General features: G+C 38.9%; 1 protein-coding gene across 3 annotated transcripts in view; it reads right to left on the reverse strand.

Moving 5' to 3' along the window:
- Positions 1-18,897, reverse strand: part of Fzd3 (frizzled class receptor 3) — a 65,736-nt gene that overhangs the window by 11,264 nt on the left and 35,575 nt on the right. For 2 of the 3 annotated variants that reach the window (XM_021654433.2, XM_060391335.1), the window contains 2 exons: positions 9,878-10,026; positions 7,167-7,400 (listed from right to left, as the gene is read on the reverse strand). In XM_021654433.2, coding sequence (XP_021510108.1) covers positions 7,167-7,400; positions 9,878-10,026 — 383 coding nt within the window. Of the gene's footprint in view, positions 1-3,180; positions 3,194-7,166; positions 7,401-9,877; positions 10,027-18,897 lie in introns of all 3 variants that reach the window. The other variant, XM_021654442.2, reaches the window with a different exon arrangement.

Genomic DNA, 18,897 nt, shown 5'->3' on the forward strand with positions numbered 1-18,897 from the left:
CACAAAATCAGAGGAGAAATCAACAATAACTTAAATATCAGCTCCATCAGTCATGTGTAAATGATCTTAATTATTCTCTTCAGGGTTAGAGCTGTGAAGATACTAATTTGTAAAAGTTACATCTATTTGGAGGTTGTATCCTGACACTCTACAACCAATTCTCTCATCAGCAAATTACATACACCGCTAGTTGGATTCTGCACCATCAGCTGGGCTACACAGCCTACTACAGGTAAATGCAACAGTGGGCTGTTCAAATTTTCTCTTGTTGAAATCCTGACTCACTGAGACACATCAGAGGCAAAAATTAAAAACACAAGAAATCACTCAGCCACTGAAATGAGAAATTATTAGCTCTAGGTCAGTCAAAATCATGAAGACCAACTGCACATTTTTTTATTGGTCCATTTATAGAGCTCATATGGTATTTGTCAATCTTTCTGGCTTCACAGTGAGTTCTTTCAGGATAAGCACCACATTTTATCTTTTAATCTGCAGTACCTTGAGAAATGTTTTCTAAAATACTTCTGTTCATATATACACTCTTTTGTAAAACATAACTTAGGATAAAAGATCTCAAAGAGAACTGAGTATTCTTGATGACTTTAACGAACATGCTGCTTTTGTTTGCTTTTATAGTACAGGGGCAATTGGCCCTGGGCTACAACCCCTGCCTAGATAGAATGTTTTAAGTAATGTTTCTAAAAGTAAACAGGGCCAGGAATGCTTCTTAGGCCTATCATACCATCACTCAGGATGATGAGACAAGAGAACTGAGAGTTCAAGGCCAGCCTGAGCAACAGTGAAGCTCTGTCTCAAACAGCAAGGACAAGGGATGGATGCAGTGCAGTTGTACAGTGCTAGTCTAGATGTACATCCATGGGCTTCATCACTAATACTGCAAAATAAGGGAAAAAAACAACAATAACAACTCAGAATATAGCAAACTACTTTGGTTATTATCTGTCTGATTTGCTTTTAGAGCTGGGGATTAAAGTAAGGCCTTCAGTATACTGGGCAAGGAAGCTTCCATGGAGTAATGAGCCAGTCTTGCTTGCCCTTTCCTTTCTTCCTTTCTTCCTTTCTTCCTTCCTTCCTTCCTTCCTTCCTTCCTTCCTTCCTTCCTTCCTTCCTTCCTTCCTTCCTTCCTTCCTTCCTTCCTTTCTGAAGCAAGGTCTCTAAGTAATCCTAGTTGTCCTGGAATTCACTATGCAGACCAAATTTACAGACATTCTCTTGCCTGATCTTCTCAACAGCTGGGTTAAAGATGTGTGTCATCATGCCCAGCTCATTCCCTAACAATCATCAAAATAAATCATGCTTTAAAAAAAAACATTCACCTACTATTCTTTCATCATAATTATAAAAAATTACCATGACTTAAGGTGAATCATTTGTAAAATTAAAAGTTCTGAGAGAAAGACTCACCAACACTGCTGAGGTGGCTGGCTAGTGTTACAGCAGTGCTTGACAATGGATATATTCACTCAATTACAGAGTTTAAAACTGAAAAGTCCTTTGAAAACAAGCTTTTAAAAACTTATTTTAAATGACCAGACATGTTGGTACACACCTTTAGTTACAGCACTCAGGAGAAGGCAGAGGCAGGCTGATCTCCCCAAGTTCAAGGCCCAGCAAGGCTAACATAACCCTGTCTGAAAACACCAGCCTGCACAACAACAACAACAAAAATCCAACTCTATCTTTGTTTTCAGTTTTTATTTATTTGTTTGTCCAGTTTTTAGACAGGGTTTTTCTGTGTAGCCCTGACTATCTCAGAACTCATTCTGTACACCAGGCTAGTCTCAAACTCAAAGATCCCTCTGCCTTTGCTTCCTGAGTGCTGGGATTAAAGGCATGTATTACAATGCCTGGCTTGTTTCCAATTTGAATAAAGAAAATAAAAAGATTCTGTCTTAGTGTTTTGGGGGTAATGATAAAAGACCATGATCAAGAGTAACTTGAGGAGGAAAGGGTTTATTTCAGCCTTAGTTCATTATCCAGAAGTCAGGGCAGAAACTCAAAGCAGGACCCTGAAGGCAACAAGCCTCAAAGCAGAAGCCATGGAGGAACATTGCTTACTGGCTTCTTCCCCATGGTTTGCTGTCCAAGGGTGGTATTATCAAAAGTGGACTGGACCCTACCATAATATACCCAACAGTTTTGCCTACAGGCTAATCTTAAGGAGGCATTTTCTATATTGACAGTCCCTCTTCCTGAATGGCTCTAGCTTGTATCAAGCTGGCATAAAACTATCCAGGACACACACACATTTAAATGCTTTAAAAATTTCTCATATTAATGAATAAATACTTTAGCATGATGCAAATGCTTCTAATTTTAGAAATTGGAAGGCAGAGGCAGAAGGATCAACTCAGTGAATTTCAAGGCTAACCTGTACTACAAGAGACCTACCCTGTTTCCAAACGCTTAAAAAAAAAAAAAGACATTTTACATTTAGAACCTAGAGACATTTACATTTGTACTAAATGCTTTGGTAAAATAACTGGAATGCTTGCAAATACAAATATAGTACAATGGGCTTGTTAGAATCTACTTTAAAGTTATTATACATAAAAATTATCTTTTTTTCAGACTAAATATGACTTGCCAAGTTTTACCTCTCAATTTCAAATAAATATAGCTGATAATGAAAGCAAATGTTCTAGTAATGATAGACAAGTAATTTAAAATCAACAATAACAAAAAACAAGACCTGTGCGGTGGTGCATATTTGTAATTCTACTTAGGAGACTGAAGCAGGAGGATTGGCAAGTTTGGGGCATGCCTGGGCAATGTAGTAAGAAACTATTTCCAAGAAAAGGACAGGGAATCTGGGGAAATGGCTTAGTAGGTAAAGAACTCGCTGTGCAAGCATGAGGACCTGAGTTCAATGGCCAGAAACCACATAAAAGCTGGAATGGCTGTGCACACCAGTACCCCAGCACTGGGGAGGAAGAGATACACAGGTTCCTGGAGCTCACTGGCAGCTAACCCAATCAGTGAGTTTCAGGTTCAGTGACAGACTTCATCTCAAAAAGAATGAGGACACCCAATGTTGACTTCTACATACATGTATGTATGTAGACATATACCGACATGCACAGACAAGCACAAACACCACACATAGCAAAAAGAGGTTGATGGAAAGTGAAATTCAACAGTAAATTACTTGCTTACCATGTGCAAGGCCCTGGGTTTAAGCAAGAAGGGGAGGGGAGGAAAGAAAAGGGAAGAGAGGAAAAGACAGCAAAGGGTAGAGGGGAGAAGAGCAGAGAAAACTCAGTCATTTAAAGTAAGAATTGGGGACTTAAAGAAGACTGGCGTTCAGTTCCCAGGACCCACATCAGGCAGCTCATAACTGCCTGTAACTCCAGCTCCAGGAGATCTGATGCCCTCTTCTACCTCACATTCACACAGATACACACACATACATAAAAATAAGTCTTTCCCTGGTGTTTAGACTACAATCATGTGACATTTGCACCTGACTTATGTATGCTATTGGGACTGAACTCATGCCTGACTCCCTCCATAGAATACATTTTCAAGGAAAAATTACATTATATAATGTCTGAGAAACATATGACTATCTACGAAATTCTAAAATATAAATATTCTGTTCATGGATAAATAAGAGCCAACTATACAGAAAAAAGTTTGATTATAGTGTTTAATATAATTTCTGTACCTTTCAGGAGCCATTTTAACCAATGTGATTATATATTATGCAATATGAAAATACATTTTATATATCATAGTACATAAAATACAATTTTAGTATATGCTTATGCAAAATATTAGAAGGATCACTTTGCAATCACATAAATATATTGTATGGGTATTCCAGAATCAGTAAAAAAGTAATGATTTATGTTTCATTTCTCTTTATTATTTGCTGCCATTCATATAAAAAATTAAATCAAACACAGTTTCAGTAGTGTGCTATTATTCACTCAATTGCTTTCCCTTGCCAGGTCACCTCTGTACCAATCTAGTCACTCATTCCCAAACTTCTACCTACTTACTTTCTTTTCTGCACATCCTCTCACCTAAATACCAATAACTTGTTCTTTGAAGTGGTGTTTACAGGTAGGCGCATGTCGTAGAGAGATCAGTAATTATCTAAGTAGTGAATAAAGTGAGTCCTGGCTATCTATGACCCATGGGCAGGATACCTTGAGATAATAAGGCGGCCTGAAGACAGTTCCAATGTGTAGTTAAAGCATGTTGAAGCAGAAGTCGTCATGAGATGGCCTTTTGGGTTATGGGAATCCTTGTTCAGACTTTCAGTTTCAAAGTTCGTCTTGAAGTCTCCCACACCTGCCCCACAGTTCTGAGTATGGAGAAGTCTATGGATGAATGTTCACTGACCCAGATTCTGCCTCCAACAGACTCTACCCACATCATTCTGCTTCACATGAAGATACTATACTTTTCTATAAGGTTCTATACTCCTAGAATACAGAAGTTAAAAACGTTTACTATGTATCTATGTACAGAGCCATACACCTAGACGTACTACTATAATAATGTCTGTTCAATACTGCGAAGGATGAGGTCAGGGGGTCAAATATCATCGCTAGGAGTTCATGAAGTACATTCCAAAAGATGGATTCTCTATCAGCATCTTAAATTAAGACCCCAAACTGATGGTTTCATTATACTATCCTTCTCACGCTATTGTGAAGTGACTGTTCAAAAATTCAAGTCAGACTGCATTATTCTAGCACTCAAAGTCCTGCAGTAGCCTCTCACCGTCAGAGAGAAACTAAACCCCAGCATGGTTTTGTGCCCTGAAAGTTCCATGCTCTGGCTACACCCAGCACCAGACTCTGCCTGCCTGTTCTTGCCTCTGTGCATGCTGTTCCTTGTCTCTCGTTCCTAAGTGTCTCCTCTGAACTCTATTTGAAGTAGAAGTGCCATCAGTTGGGAACCTGTTTCCAGCTGCCCGTGATGAAGTAGATGGTGCTCTTCTCTAAGATCCTAAAGCATTGGGTACACATTTTTATCACACACATGCACACATAACACGCACACATGCAATTTATGTTCTCCATAAGAGGAAGAAGGAGCTGTCTTTCAGTATCTAGCTTATTTCATTTAAAATGATGGTCTCCAGTTCCACTCATTTTCCTGCAAAGAACGGTTTTATTCTTTTTTATGGTTAAATACAACCTCACTGTGCACACCCACTACATTTTATTTATCCATTCATCTGCTGATGAAAATCTAAGCTGATTCTACAACTTGACTAGTCTGAAGAGTGGCTCAGTAAGCACAGGTATGGGAGGTCTCTGAGCATGGCGACTTAGATCCCCCTTTCTATCTTCTCAGGAGCCATACAGGTGAGTCACAAAGCAGCTCTATTTTTAGTGTGCTGAGGGACCTCCACTGATGTCCACAGTGGCTGGAGTAATTTACATCCTCCCAGAAATGCTCCTCCCATCTCATGCCCATTCTTCCAACATTTATATTTGTTTTGTGAAATAAAAATATACCTTTCAGGTTTAGCTGCTTGTCTCTTCCTAGTGCTTGTCTACTCTCTGGTAAACTCTTATTATCTCTGAAATGACATAATGTGGCAGCTCTTAAGCAGTTCCTAGTTGTAGTATCCCAACCTCAAATTTAATGAGAGACTCACAGCCAGGCTTCTCTCAAGCGCTCTCTGTAAAGCATTTTCTGAGATGCTCCCCTTGATACCTAGTCTCTGCTTCCACTGCACCTAATAAACATGGGCTGGGTCCTGGGGTGCTGGGATATAGCATGCTCAAGGCCCTGGGTTTAAACCCTGGCACTCCTACAAATTAGCAGGGGCTGAAAATGGCTTAATGACCACATCTATTACCTCCTGCTTTGATAATTAAGGTTACTGAGATGCATCTTAGCTGACTGCATACTGCCACAGCAGGATGGAGCAGTGGTTGTCACTTTAACTGGAAAACCTAAAGCATTTACTATCTGGCTCCTTAGAAAAACACTTGCACGGCCCTGGGATATATTTTGCTTTATGTTTACATTTTACTTTATGCGCTTATTTGCATTTAACAACTGAAACTTGTATCTGACACTGAGACAGCTCTGTTTCTAGTGACTAGGCACTTTATCTCAGTAAACTTTTATGACATCACTAAAGGGGTGGCTATTACTATTTTTCCTTTATAGCTAAGGAAACTAAACTTTACATTCTAGATCTACACTATTATTTTTTTCAAGACTTATTTTTAATTATGTGTCAGGGTGTGTGTTCATGTTCTTGTAAAGGACAGAGGCTCAGGTCATATAGAGCTGGAGCTACAGTTTTGAGCTGCCTGCTGTGGGTGCAGGCAACTGAATTCAGGTCCTCTGGAAGATCAGCAAGTACTTTTATTTTATTCATTTTTTACTTTATTATTATTGTTGTTGTTGTTATTTTTTTTGGGGGGGAGGTTTCAGGACAAGGTTTCTCTGTGTAGCCCTGGCTGCCCTGGAACTCACTCTGTTGACCAGGCTGGCCTCAGACTCAGAGAGGTCTGCCTGCCTCTGCCTCCCAAGTGCTGGGACTAAAATAAAGGTGTGCACCAGTACCATCCACCTCCAGCAAGTACTTTTTAATCATTAAACCAGCTCTACAGCTTCCGAGATCCACATTCTTAACCATAAAACCAGATACAATCATATTTCTAGATTGGGAACCTATGAAATGCAAAGCTCATGTCATATAATTTCTGTATTCCCAGAGGCTCACACAGCACCACTATAGGAAATGTTAACTAAATTTTTCTTCCTCCCCATTTTTTTTCAAGATAGGGTTTCTCTGTATTCCTCTGGCTGACTTAAAACTCACTCCGTAGACCAGGTGGGCCTCAAACTCAGAGATCCTCCGGCCTCTGCCTCCCAGAGTACGGGGATTAAAGGTGTGAGACACCACAGCTCAATTAAATGCATCTTTATAAACTGGCCAGTCTGCCTCCTCTTACGTCCACCTAGTACATCATATTGCTTTTGTATCAGGTCTAAACCTCAAAATCGTTTGATTGGCTTTAAGTCCCGTAATCTGGGACTATAGCTAGCAAGTTGAAAAAGCTTAATAAAGTTCTACCTCTACTCAGAATTGGCTCCTGTCTCTTAATCTGTGTGATCCTAACTGAATACATAAAATAAACTAAGTTGCTCCCAGAACTTACCTGCCATCACGTGACCTGTGGAGACTGCCATGGTAGCTGCTCACTTTGCTGTGGACACTCCCAGCTTTGCTTCTTTGATCATCCACCATGGCCAGCTGAGTTGAAGAAGCATGTGTGGATGTCCCTTGAGTGGAAGTTCCTCTTGATTTTCTTATAATAGGAGTATTTGGGTCCCTTAGGAGTGACTGAGCAAAGTCAGGTTCCTGGAGCACCTGCCGGCTCTCATTCACTATCCTAGACAATATAAAAGGAAGTTTAAGATACAAGCTAACATTCCTATACACAACATTCCAACAAACAACACTGCTCTGCAAGACTAGTTGATGCCAGTCATGAAGTTAATTGCTCCCCAAATTAAGTCTTTGGAACCAATCTGAGGTAACACTTTCGGTAGAGGGTAGAATATAACAAAATTCCCTGTCAAAAACTGGGCTTGATGCCAGTAATCCTTGAATTTGGGATATTGAGATATGAGGATCAGAAAGTAATATTATCTTCAAGTTCAAAACTGGCCTGAATACATAAGACCTTGTCTCAAAACAACAAGAAAACAAACCCAATACTTCTCTGCCCTAACACAGTGTAACAGAAGAGCCTGTGTTAGAGTAAGAAAACCAAGATTGTAGTTCCAATTCTGTGAGCACCCAGATCTCAGCAAGTCACTACCCTGTGTTTCCTTTGTTTTATCTATGAAATGAAGGCTGGCAAATCCATTTCTAAAAGGTCCCTTTCAGATAAAGACATTTATGATCCTTCAGGTTCCAAAATATTTTTAAAAAATTATAAGAAAAAAGTGTTTTCTTTCTTGCTTTACGGGTATAATAAGGGGCTCATGACAACTGGATGAAATTTTTAACTTGCAAGAGCAGTTTAAAGCTCCATCATGATTCTGTGGCAGGAACAACTGTCTAGTGCTAGAACAAACATAAGTGGTCAACCTAAGAACAAAATAAAACAAAAAATTAAATTAAGCAACTATTCAATAAAGTCCCAAACAATTTAAAGGGACAAATTATCAGAAGTAAACGTTTTAAAATGTGGCTGAGAGTGGTGGCGCACTCCTTTGATCTCAGCTCTCGGGGAGCAGAGGCAGATGGATCGCTGAGTTCAAGGTCAACCAGTCTACAGAGTGAGTTCCAGAACAGCCAAGGATACACAGAGAAATCCTGTCTCAAAAAACAAACAAACAAACAAACAAATAAAAAAAACAACAAAAAAACCCCAAACAAACCAAAAAGAGTTTTTAAATGCTATGTAAAAAAGGGTAGACAGTAGATAGATGTGCACAATGATGAACAAAGCAGTAACTGGATTAACAAAAAATAAAATTAAATCACTGTAAAGAGTCTGTGAGAATCAGCTAACGTTAATATCAAATGGCTTAATTAAAAAAACAACCTCATTATGTAAAAACTGGATCATATACTGAAAAAGTCTTTGAGAAAGTACAGAAAGTTCTCAAATTAACAGGACCATTACAATTGCTGTTATTTTCAATTCTGAGTTGAAAGGCTGGAAACTGGTATCTGATGAGTACTTTACATGTATTTTCCTTTAATCCATTTCATGTTATTCTTGATATATAAATTATAATAGAGAACCAATAGATGATGAGTAAGTTCTTACAGAGAGAAAATGTCAACTCCAAAAGCAGCATCATATTTACTGAAAACACCAAGAACCACCAGAAATATATATATTATTTTTTTAATTTGGTTTTTTGAGACAAGGTTTTTCTATGTAGCCTTGGCTGTCCTAGAACTCATTCTGTAGACCAGGCTGGCCTCACACTCAGAAATCCACCTGAGTCTGCCTCCAGAGTGCTGGGATTAAAGGTGTACACAACCACCACCCAGAAAACAAAAAATATTTTAATTAAAATCAGGAATATGACATTATTTATTACCATTACTCTCAACTAACTCTCTCGATCACTTCAGACTACAATTAGATAAAAGAAGGCAAGCTAGTTCCAGGATAGCCAAGGCTACACAAAGAAACCCTGTCTTAAAAGCAAACAAACAAATGAAGAAATTAAGGTTATAAACTTTTAATGTGCACTAAACTAGGATGGTGTAATAGTCTATCACTTCACATGTTTGAGAGACCAGGAAAAGCAATGGAAAACTTTGAGCAGAAGTTGACTTTACCTCTTATATTCAACAGTGTAGCTATGGCCAGGCATTTAAGCTGTTCTTAGCTTTCTCATCTGAAAAAAAAGATGAGAATATACACCAACCTTCACAGGGAAGTCAGGAAGGCCAGGTAAATATAAAAAGCATCAGCTTGTTTTTAGATTCAAGAAAATTATACTTTGAATGTTCCACAATGTGTAGCCTTCCTTCCAGTGTTAAGGATTAGAACAGGAATGCACTTGCATGGCTCTACTCAACCATCTTCTCAAAATCAGACTGTCAGTTGTTTTATTTATTTACTTATTTTTTAAAGATGGAGTCTTCCTATGTTGCCCAGTCTGGACTTGAACACCTAATCCTCCTGCCTTAACCTAATCAATAACTAGGATGACAGGCGTGAGCCACTCTGTCCAGCTAGTTTTCCGTTTTAAAGTCATGATACTGTGCCAAAGATACTAGTCACTGCTGATAGTTACAATCTTATTAGGATACTTCTCCAAATCCAACACACACACACACACACACACACACACATACACAAGGGGCTGTTAATACTGTGGGAACTCATGAACTTACTCTTTTTTCCTCCGACCATGGAAAAAACTGGCCCATTCAAAGCATGTCTTTTTGCTTCCAACCCAAAATACAGAGGGGATCCCGACTATGAGAGCCATCAGATACTTCATCAGAAAGAGAATCAGGTCTGGGCGACTCATCTGAGTGACCTGCAGGGAGGAAGAGAAAAATCATCTTAAATGTATGCATCTACTAAAGGCAATTATAGAAATTATAAACACAAAAGACAACAGTGAAATTATGTTACAAATTTTAGTATCATTTATAAACTTCTAAAAATAATTTTCTTGGATCCTCCTTAGAGCAGTAAGTACCTGTAACTGAGCCATCTCTCCTACCCTAAGTCTTTTACATTTTTGACTAATTTTCTATCTACCTTTCAGTTTTACAGAGACACACTAACCATTCACATGACTGTGGACCTGTCTATTCTGACCATGTCAACTGTCATTTTATATTCTGCTAGTGAGGAAGGGAGCTCTGGCCATTTGTCTTACTTTGCTAATGCTTGTTTACCTTACATTTTGTCCAACTTTAACACTATTCATCAGCTATTTTGTTACGCATATCAACATGTTTCAACGATTCCCCAACCTCTCTTCATAGACTTTCATAGACTGTTCCCTGCCCCCAAGTCATGTTTGTGCTGGCTGTACCTTTTTAAAGCAATGTAAACTCCATGAAAATGAAGGTTTCTTTGCCCTCTAAATGCTTTATTCCCAGGACCTTAAGCACTGCCCAACACATGCTTGATACTCAATAAATCTTATGTATCTAAAATACATAGTCACACTTTTTAAATATTTTGGCAGGGTTTCGCTATGTATCTCTGGCTGCAGAAGTCCCTACTTGGACCAAAGTGAGCTCAAACCCACAGAGATTCACCTGCCTCCTGAGCGCTGGGATTAAGGGTGTGTGTCACCACATACCCTTCTTATGCTTGGTTTCATTAGGGAGAAATTATAGTTAAAATTATTTAGTACCATCCTCTTCACAAGACAGCACTCTCTTCCATAGCTACTAGTTTTTTTTCCAAAGTATTCAGAATAAGTTTCACAAACACACTATTTTATCTTCACTAGCTCTGCCCAAAACTACAGATTGCTCCCTTTGGGTTCCCTTCTTTTCCCACTGACACAATGCCCTTTGGATGCCTTCACAGGTAGTTTGACAAACCTTTGTCAAAATGCATCTCTGTTCTTAACCCTGAGTGGACACACAGAACAGCGATGTCAATATTTGTCAGCACCTTGCAGTCCACTGTTGGTGATGTCCTGCTGCTGCTGGAGAAAACCCTCCCTTACTCTGGAAACTTTCCACCTCTGGTAGTCTTTAACTTAGCACTCAATATTCCTTACTATACTTGACTTTTACTTATCTCTACTATTCTCATTGTAGTTTTAACCATTAAAAAAAATTCTCTGTATAGCCTTGTTTGTCCTGGAACTCACTTTGTATTCCATGCTGGCCTTGAACTTGGAGATCCACCTGTCTCTGCCTCCCACCATTGCCTGGCTTTAACCACATTTTTAATTCTGCGAAGTTCTCAGCCATTGTTAGCTCTTAGGCTATCACTTAGCCATGCTTATAGCCCCTTCCCCAACTGAGGCTTCTCAATCCTTCCTAACGCCCAACTGTGTCATTACATAGTTTTGAAGATCTTTCTCTATTCTTTACTCAAGGTAAACTCTTCAGAACCATTTTCCTTTTCATCCACTTTAGGCTTTACTGTTATCTGTTGATTAAATCTTTGTAACTTTGTATTTCACTTCTAGTCTGCTTAATCAGTTCTTATATTCAACTGTCTATCCTGATTTCATTACACTATCATTTTACTAAGCATTGTTTTATCTGTATTCTGAAGAATCTTAAACATGCTTATTTTTAAATAGCTAATATGACCCACTAAAATGAGCCTATTAGTATTTACTTTACCTGGGAAGAGTGCCATGTTTGGATAGTTAAGATTGTCGGATGCTTTTGTAGGTTTCCACCTTGTCCCACTCAGCCCTCTGCTAGGGTCTTACTGCTTATTGCAACATTTACTTCCTAAAATGAGGGCATTCCCTGCTCAGCCCTACTAACATCATTTCTCAACAGGAGACGAACATTCTTCAATATCATTTACTACGCAGTCCATATTAAAATTTCTACAGTCATCCCAAGAGTGCCTCCAGTCTTATCCTCCCCCTTACCCTCCTGTCCTTTTTTCTTTGAGACAGGCAGTCTAGAATTTTACTTGGCAAATCTGGAACAAGATCTCCTTCTGTATGGGCACCTAAGGGTCATGCAGAACCACCTTGTCAAAGTCTACTCATCAAAACCAAGTCAAGGACTATCTAATTCAAAGGAAAGGCACAAGAGGTATGCTCTCTATTTTAGTTTTGGAGGGTTTTATTGTTTTTTTTTTTTAAAGACAAAGTCTTAACTATGTTACCTTGGCTGACCTTGTATTCAGATATTTGACTGTGTTTGCTTCCCAAGAACTAGAATTAAAAGCATGTGCCACCATGACTGGCTCAATATTTCGCAATATTTCAAATGTAAAATTGTTACTTGTATAATCAAAATTGACAAAGTGTGTAATTCAAAAACTCTTAAAACATTCTAATGAAATGCTAAAAATTCATAAATACAATGTACAACTGATCACAGCACACATCAATATATGTTCTAAAATAATAATTACATTACCGGTAGTCTGTAGTATTCAGTTTATATTGTAAAGTTTTAAAGACATAAAAACAGGTTAGCGAACAACAAGATAGAAAATTTGTAAATGAACTAGTGTCTAAGATTTATGGAATACATTTACACATATCTCCCTGTGTAGTCTAATATTCGTTTTCTGAGATGGTACAGTATTTCTGCTTGTTTCTGAGGTTCTTATTATGGTCCAGCCTATCTAGGCTATTGTGTAGCCCAGGCTGGCCTTTTAACTTGCAGTCAAGTTAGCCTCCCAAGTGCTCAAATTAAAGGCCTGAGCCACCAACCTCCCACCTTTACATTTGTTATTTTGTTTTGAGAGTTTCTCTGTGTAGCCCCGCATGTCCTGCCTCTGCCTCCCAAGTCCTGGGATTCAGGTTGTATGCCACCATGAGCAGCTTTAATATATATATTTTAAAATACATACTTATTTTATATGTGTATGGGTATTCTACCTGCATGTGTATCTGTATGTAATTTGCATTCTTAGTTCCTACACAGGTCAGAGGATGACAATGATCATCCTGAAACTAGTGATATCTGGTGTTAGGCTGTCATGTAGGTGCTGGGAACTGAACCCAGGTCCTTGGCAAGAGCAAGTGCTCTTAGCCATTTCTCTAGACATCTGAGCTGTCCCTACAACCCCACAAAATTTTTAAAAAATATTTTCTTAAAATATAAAGAACAAATGTATGTTTCATAAAAAAAAATGATACACAAATAGTTACAACAATGCTTGTACCTAGTAAGTGTTTCATGGAGCACTGCTGTCTGCTGTGTGAGGCTGGGGAGATGGCTCAGCAGTTAAGAGCATTTTCTGACTTCAGTTCCTAATTCGCATGCTGGAGAGTCTCATAAACACTTTTAACTCCAGCTTCAGGGGACCTGACAACACCCTCTTCTGGTCCCCTCAAGCACCCAGATACATGTGGCATATACTCACCCAAACATAAATACAAATAAAGCTTAAAAAAGACAGTGTGTGGTGAAATAAAACCTGAAGACTGTAATCCCCTCTTGGAGGGTTCTACATTAGTCTGCTGAAGTTTCTGAAAAGTCCTGGAGTAAGAAAGCTGTTTACCTTGTTTTTTTTTCTACGCTTGTGAACAGTACAGAGCTGGAAAAGGCAAACTCTAGGCACTGTCCTATAGTCTATGCACCTATTCATCTCAGAATTTTTTTATTTTTATTTTTTGTTCTGAAACGGTGTCTTTTAACATGGACTCCCCTTGAACGAGCAAACATTCGTTGTCCTGGTTCCACTGCTTCTGTTTTTAAGACGAGGCTTCACTTTGAAGCCCAAGCTGGTCTTGAACTGTGGCAGTCCTCCTCTGCTACCTGAGTTCATAGTACAGGGTGAGCTACCACATGCACTTGGCCTTGAGCTGCTGTTTCTCCTGCCTCAACTTCCCAAACACTAAGGTTATAGATGTGCCACCAACACCCTGGCTGGAAAAACTTTGCAGTAAAACGAGACACTAATTTTTATGTCCAATTTTGTTGTCTTCTCCATGATTTAAAAATCCATCAAACCAGTTAACATGTAACCATGGATGTATGTATCTAGAAAGAGAGATGGGAAGGGGAATCCCTACACAGGTAGAGTACAGCAAGAATGAAGCAGCTGCGAAATACGCTTCAAATCACATTTGCTTGTATCCAATGGATGGTCAAATGAGGACTGATCAGAAAAAAAAAATATTTTAACTGTAGAGGGTGATTTAATTTCAAAATACAAAGAGGCGCTGGAGAGATGCCTCACAAGAGCACTAGCTGTTCTTCCAAAGGGTCTGGGTTTGATTCCTAGCACCCACATGATAACTGGTAACAACTTATAACTCCAGTTCTTGGGAATCAGATGCCTTTTTCTGCCTTCCCTGGGCACCAGCCATACACATAGACACACATGCAGCAAAAGCACTCACACACCTTAACAATGATGATGACGACGATAATGGAATTTAAATAGCAATACAAAGAAGAGGAGAATGGATAGTGACTTAAGAAACTGGCAAAGTTGTAAACAAGGAAGTACAGTGCAAGAGCTCATCAGAGATCACATAATCACTAGAAGTGTTTCGGCTGTCCAGTACTGGCCTAGAGCACTGTGTCTTCAAAAGTCACTTAAAAAGTGCCTTGAACTTGTGACTATAAGGGAACAAAGTTGAAATGAATTCTCATGGATTTTGTGTAAGCTCTTTATTTTATAGATATGGAATCAAAGCATAGGGACGTGAAATGATCCACCTTAAGGTTTATTTATCAGCACCTGCAGTCATTTAACTTTTGAGAGCTATGTCCTGCAGCAGAGGAGTCAGAAAACTGTGTGCCCTTGTTGGATTTCCATTCTAGGGGGCGGCAGGGTAGAGTGCTGCTACTACACAATGAGGAAATCTCAGGTGCTTATAGAGCAGTGAAAGAACTAAAGCACGGCAAGGGGCAAAGAAGAGATGAGCATTTGGGGTGTGAACTGACAGACAGGAATTAGATATTAGATCAGAGTGCTCAAGTTTTCTCCACAGGAATATATAAGTAGGAGTGAGAGTGTATTTTGGAGTGCAACAGAAAAATTGATAACAATAATCCTGAGAAAAATGTATTATTTTTGAAGAAAAAGTGGCCAGTAAAGTTAGAGCTGAGCATGCAAGGAGAATGGCAGGAGATATAGTCAGAGAAGTAGCAGGAACCAAATGATATCTGGTCCTGCAGGTAATGGTAAGAACACAAATTTTATTCCAGAACAACAGGAACATTGAAGGGCTTTGTCCAAAGGGGCAACCAAGTTCACTTATGTTCTCAAAGATTATTATGGCTACCATGCTGATGCCAACTGTAAAAGGATAAGAGTGCAAGTCAGAAGGCCACTGTGCAAGTAGCGAATGCCTGGCCAAGGGGAGAAGTGGGGGCTGTACAATGCTAATGGGTTGAACACAAACTGTGAGAGGAGGCAGGGCTCAAAGACGGCTGCAAAGTAAGAGTCTGGGTAACCTGGGAATGCAAATGCCATTCAGTGAATGGGGTTAACGGGAAGTGAGATCCAGGGAGCAGATTTTAGGAGAAATATTAGGAGTTCTAAATTAAGCTTGGAAACATCTTGCAGTTGGGCATTCTGGAGCTTAGATATGTGTCTACAACATGGGGGGGATTAAGACTATCCAAAAAGGAGTAGGGGAACAGGGCAGAGGCAAGAAATCCTGTTTTCCAAGTTCTTTGATCTAATGTCTTAAGCTGTACAATACAGTCTTTTATAAATCAACACTGCTCACATAATAGAAATGGTTGAATTAAAGGGAAGGAGTATAAAAAACAAAATCCACAATAATACCCAAAGCAACCATCAAAACCCTCATGTCTGCAAGCAGCACACAGGAGATTTGAAGGAGAGCAGGGACAAAGCACTGAACAGTTTGTATCAAAAGATCCCAGTAAGCCCAAAATTCCAGGGGAAACAAGCCAGCACCTGTGGATGGCAGGGGTGAAACAAGACAGTGACTCAAGAAATATGCTGAAGTGTTAGAACAGTAGTCCAAGACACTGGGGGAGAATGGTCAGTGATAACTGTAAAAAAAAAAGTGAAGAAGAGAAAAGAAAGGGAGCTTCCATTATATGACTGAGAAAAGGAGCTAGAGTTATATGTCATAAAGAACACAAAAACACTAAGGGTAGGTAGTATATAAACATAACACACAGGGCAAAGCCCATCAAATAAGTGTATATAAATAAAAGAAACATGTTCACTTTTATTTAAAACAGCCCTATGATGAACTGAATTAATAATTTTTTAAAGAAAAAAAAACTTGAAAAACTGATCCTTATATAGTAAAGGGGGCAAATGGGAAGCACTAAATTGTTTTTTTCTTTTATAAAAGTTCCTGAAAACACCAGAATCTGATATCAAATATAACCTGTCTTAGTTTTGTTTTTGTTGTGGTGATAAAATCCCCTGACAAAAACCAACTTTGGGACAGAGGGTTTATTTTAGTTCACAATTCCAGGTTACAGCCTACCATTCCAGGAAGGTCACAGCAGCAGGACCGTGACACAGGTGGCCACAAAACACCCACAGTCTGGGCAGGGAAACAATGGCTGCATCCATGCTCGGTGCTCAGCTAGCTCTCTACTTTTACATAGCCTAGGACCCAAGTTCATGCTGTTACCCATAGCAGGCTGGGTCTTCAGCATCATTTCTTGTAATTAAGATAATTCCCCACCAACACAGGCACAGGCCAACTGGATCTCGACCATCCCAGTTGAGACTGTCTTCCCATGTGTTTCTAGAACAGATTGCATCAGCTTGCCACTAAAAGCTAATGGTCACCTACCCCTAACAACTCAAGGCATCTGATGGATTTCTTTGGTTTGTCTCTAGGAAACCAAAGAGAATCCCAGGCAAAGGAGACACTCCCTGATTACTGTCCTTGATTTCTGTAGAATAGCCTGGCTAACCATAGACAACCTATATGTATTATCTTTTAAACACCTGATCTCCACAATAACTCTGATTTTAGCCAACAGTACTGCTTTATTTAAGCATCATATGGAAAACAGTCATCTCTATCTTGTTCTCCCTACTTAGATTCACACTCTAACAAAGCCCTGAGGTTAAATTCTTTTTAAGTAAATGGAAAAAGCACTCATATTAAGGAGAAAAACCCTTCCCTAAAAAGGCTTAGGAGGTCTCCTAAGGTAGATTCACATTATTTGGTGGTCTACACTACTGTTAAGACTTTGGCTTTGAATCAGGTAATCAGGTTGATGGAGTCTTCTTGGCTCTTTTTCCTTACCAAGAAAAATCTATATTTTTCTAATGGAGATATATACTGTGTTTGATTAACTTTTATTTGTCAAAATATGTTACTCACAATATACTGATACACTTGTATCGAGCCTGCAATCTACAAAAATTACTTACTATTCAGGTTCAGGCAGTCTGTCATACAAGTAACAGAGTAGGGATTTTTCTGTTTGTTATTTTCTCGGGAGCTGACGATAGAACCCAGGACCTTCTGTATGCTTAGACAAAGGTTCTACTAGTGAGCCATACCCACAGCAAACAGTTCTTAGAAGCCTCTAGTTACAGCTTTTATACACTTCTTAATTACATTATGCTGCTTTATCAGCCTTTACTTTTATTACACTCTGAAAAGTCAATTACTTGCCCTATTGACATAAAAGCCTATTATGATGCTATAGTTAATTAAGATAAAGTAGCACAGAGAGACAAGGAAGCCATGGAACAGGGTGGCAGCAAGTTCCACTGTGAACTCTTCATGTTTGACCAAGTGAACACTACAGAACAGTGGAACAAAGAAGATGAAGTCAGGAAACACTAACTGCTACTACCTATCAGGTGTGGTTTATAAACTAGAATTTGTCCCTTTCAGGAAAGCAATGGCTTTAAGTTAAAGTAGCACAAGGTTGAGCAAGTAAAGAGCTGTTAACAGCTCACCTTTTCATAGTTTTAGTTCTCTTCTCTCAATCTTTATTCTCCCATCCTTGGACCATCAATTTATTTTGCCACTGTGAAAAATGTGTAATAAAACAGGATTTCAACCTCCAGATTTTTCGTCAATCACTGTAAGGAAATAATCTGAACAGGAGACTGCCATCTTAAAATAAATTACTTCTTATAAAATTAAGAGCAGCCAATGTAACCAACGGTAACGAAGTTCAACAACTTGGGTTCAAATAAACTTTACAATGACTGCTGTACAGTAAAAAAGTAAGTAAAAAAATGAAATTTAATGATTAAACAACAAATCTGCATCTCATTATTCAAGCTCCTAATTACTCAAGTGAGAGATCAGAGGGCAAAAAGACAAAGGAGAACAGAACTTGCCTGATTCAGAACCCATTGCCCATTAGAGTGCAAATGCTCAGATGTTATTACAAAATATTACCACCTGACAGACTTGGCATGCATGTATCAATATGTGCAGCACCTGCTGTTTTTAGCTAACCCCCAAAACTTACTCCAAAGCTCAAAATGAAAATAGAAACAATACATTATCTCAATCCTATCATTTTTTTTTTTTTTACCTTGCTGGCATTATGAAGACATTATATTTGATTAAGCAAAGGACAACATCCTAAACTTTCATCCAATTACATGTGATTGGTGCTGATCATTACCGATGTTACTAATGTCATACAACAGGGAATGTCCAGAAAGTAGAAAAATAACACTGTCCACACAGACTACACAATTATAGATGTGGCAAGAGGGAGATCTTGGTGAACATAAGGAATGATAACCCTCATACATAGTGCAATAATGATGCTCATGCAGGCAGGGAGTGCAATTTCTCTCTTGG

Source organism: Meriones unguiculatus, chromosome 9 (assembly GCF_030254825.1).
Source record: "Meriones unguiculatus strain TT.TT164.6M chromosome 9, Bangor_MerUng_6.1, whole genome shotgun sequence".
In the NCBI taxonomy this organism is placed as follows: domain Eukaryota; kingdom Metazoa; phylum Chordata; class Mammalia; order Rodentia; family Muridae; genus Meriones; species Meriones unguiculatus.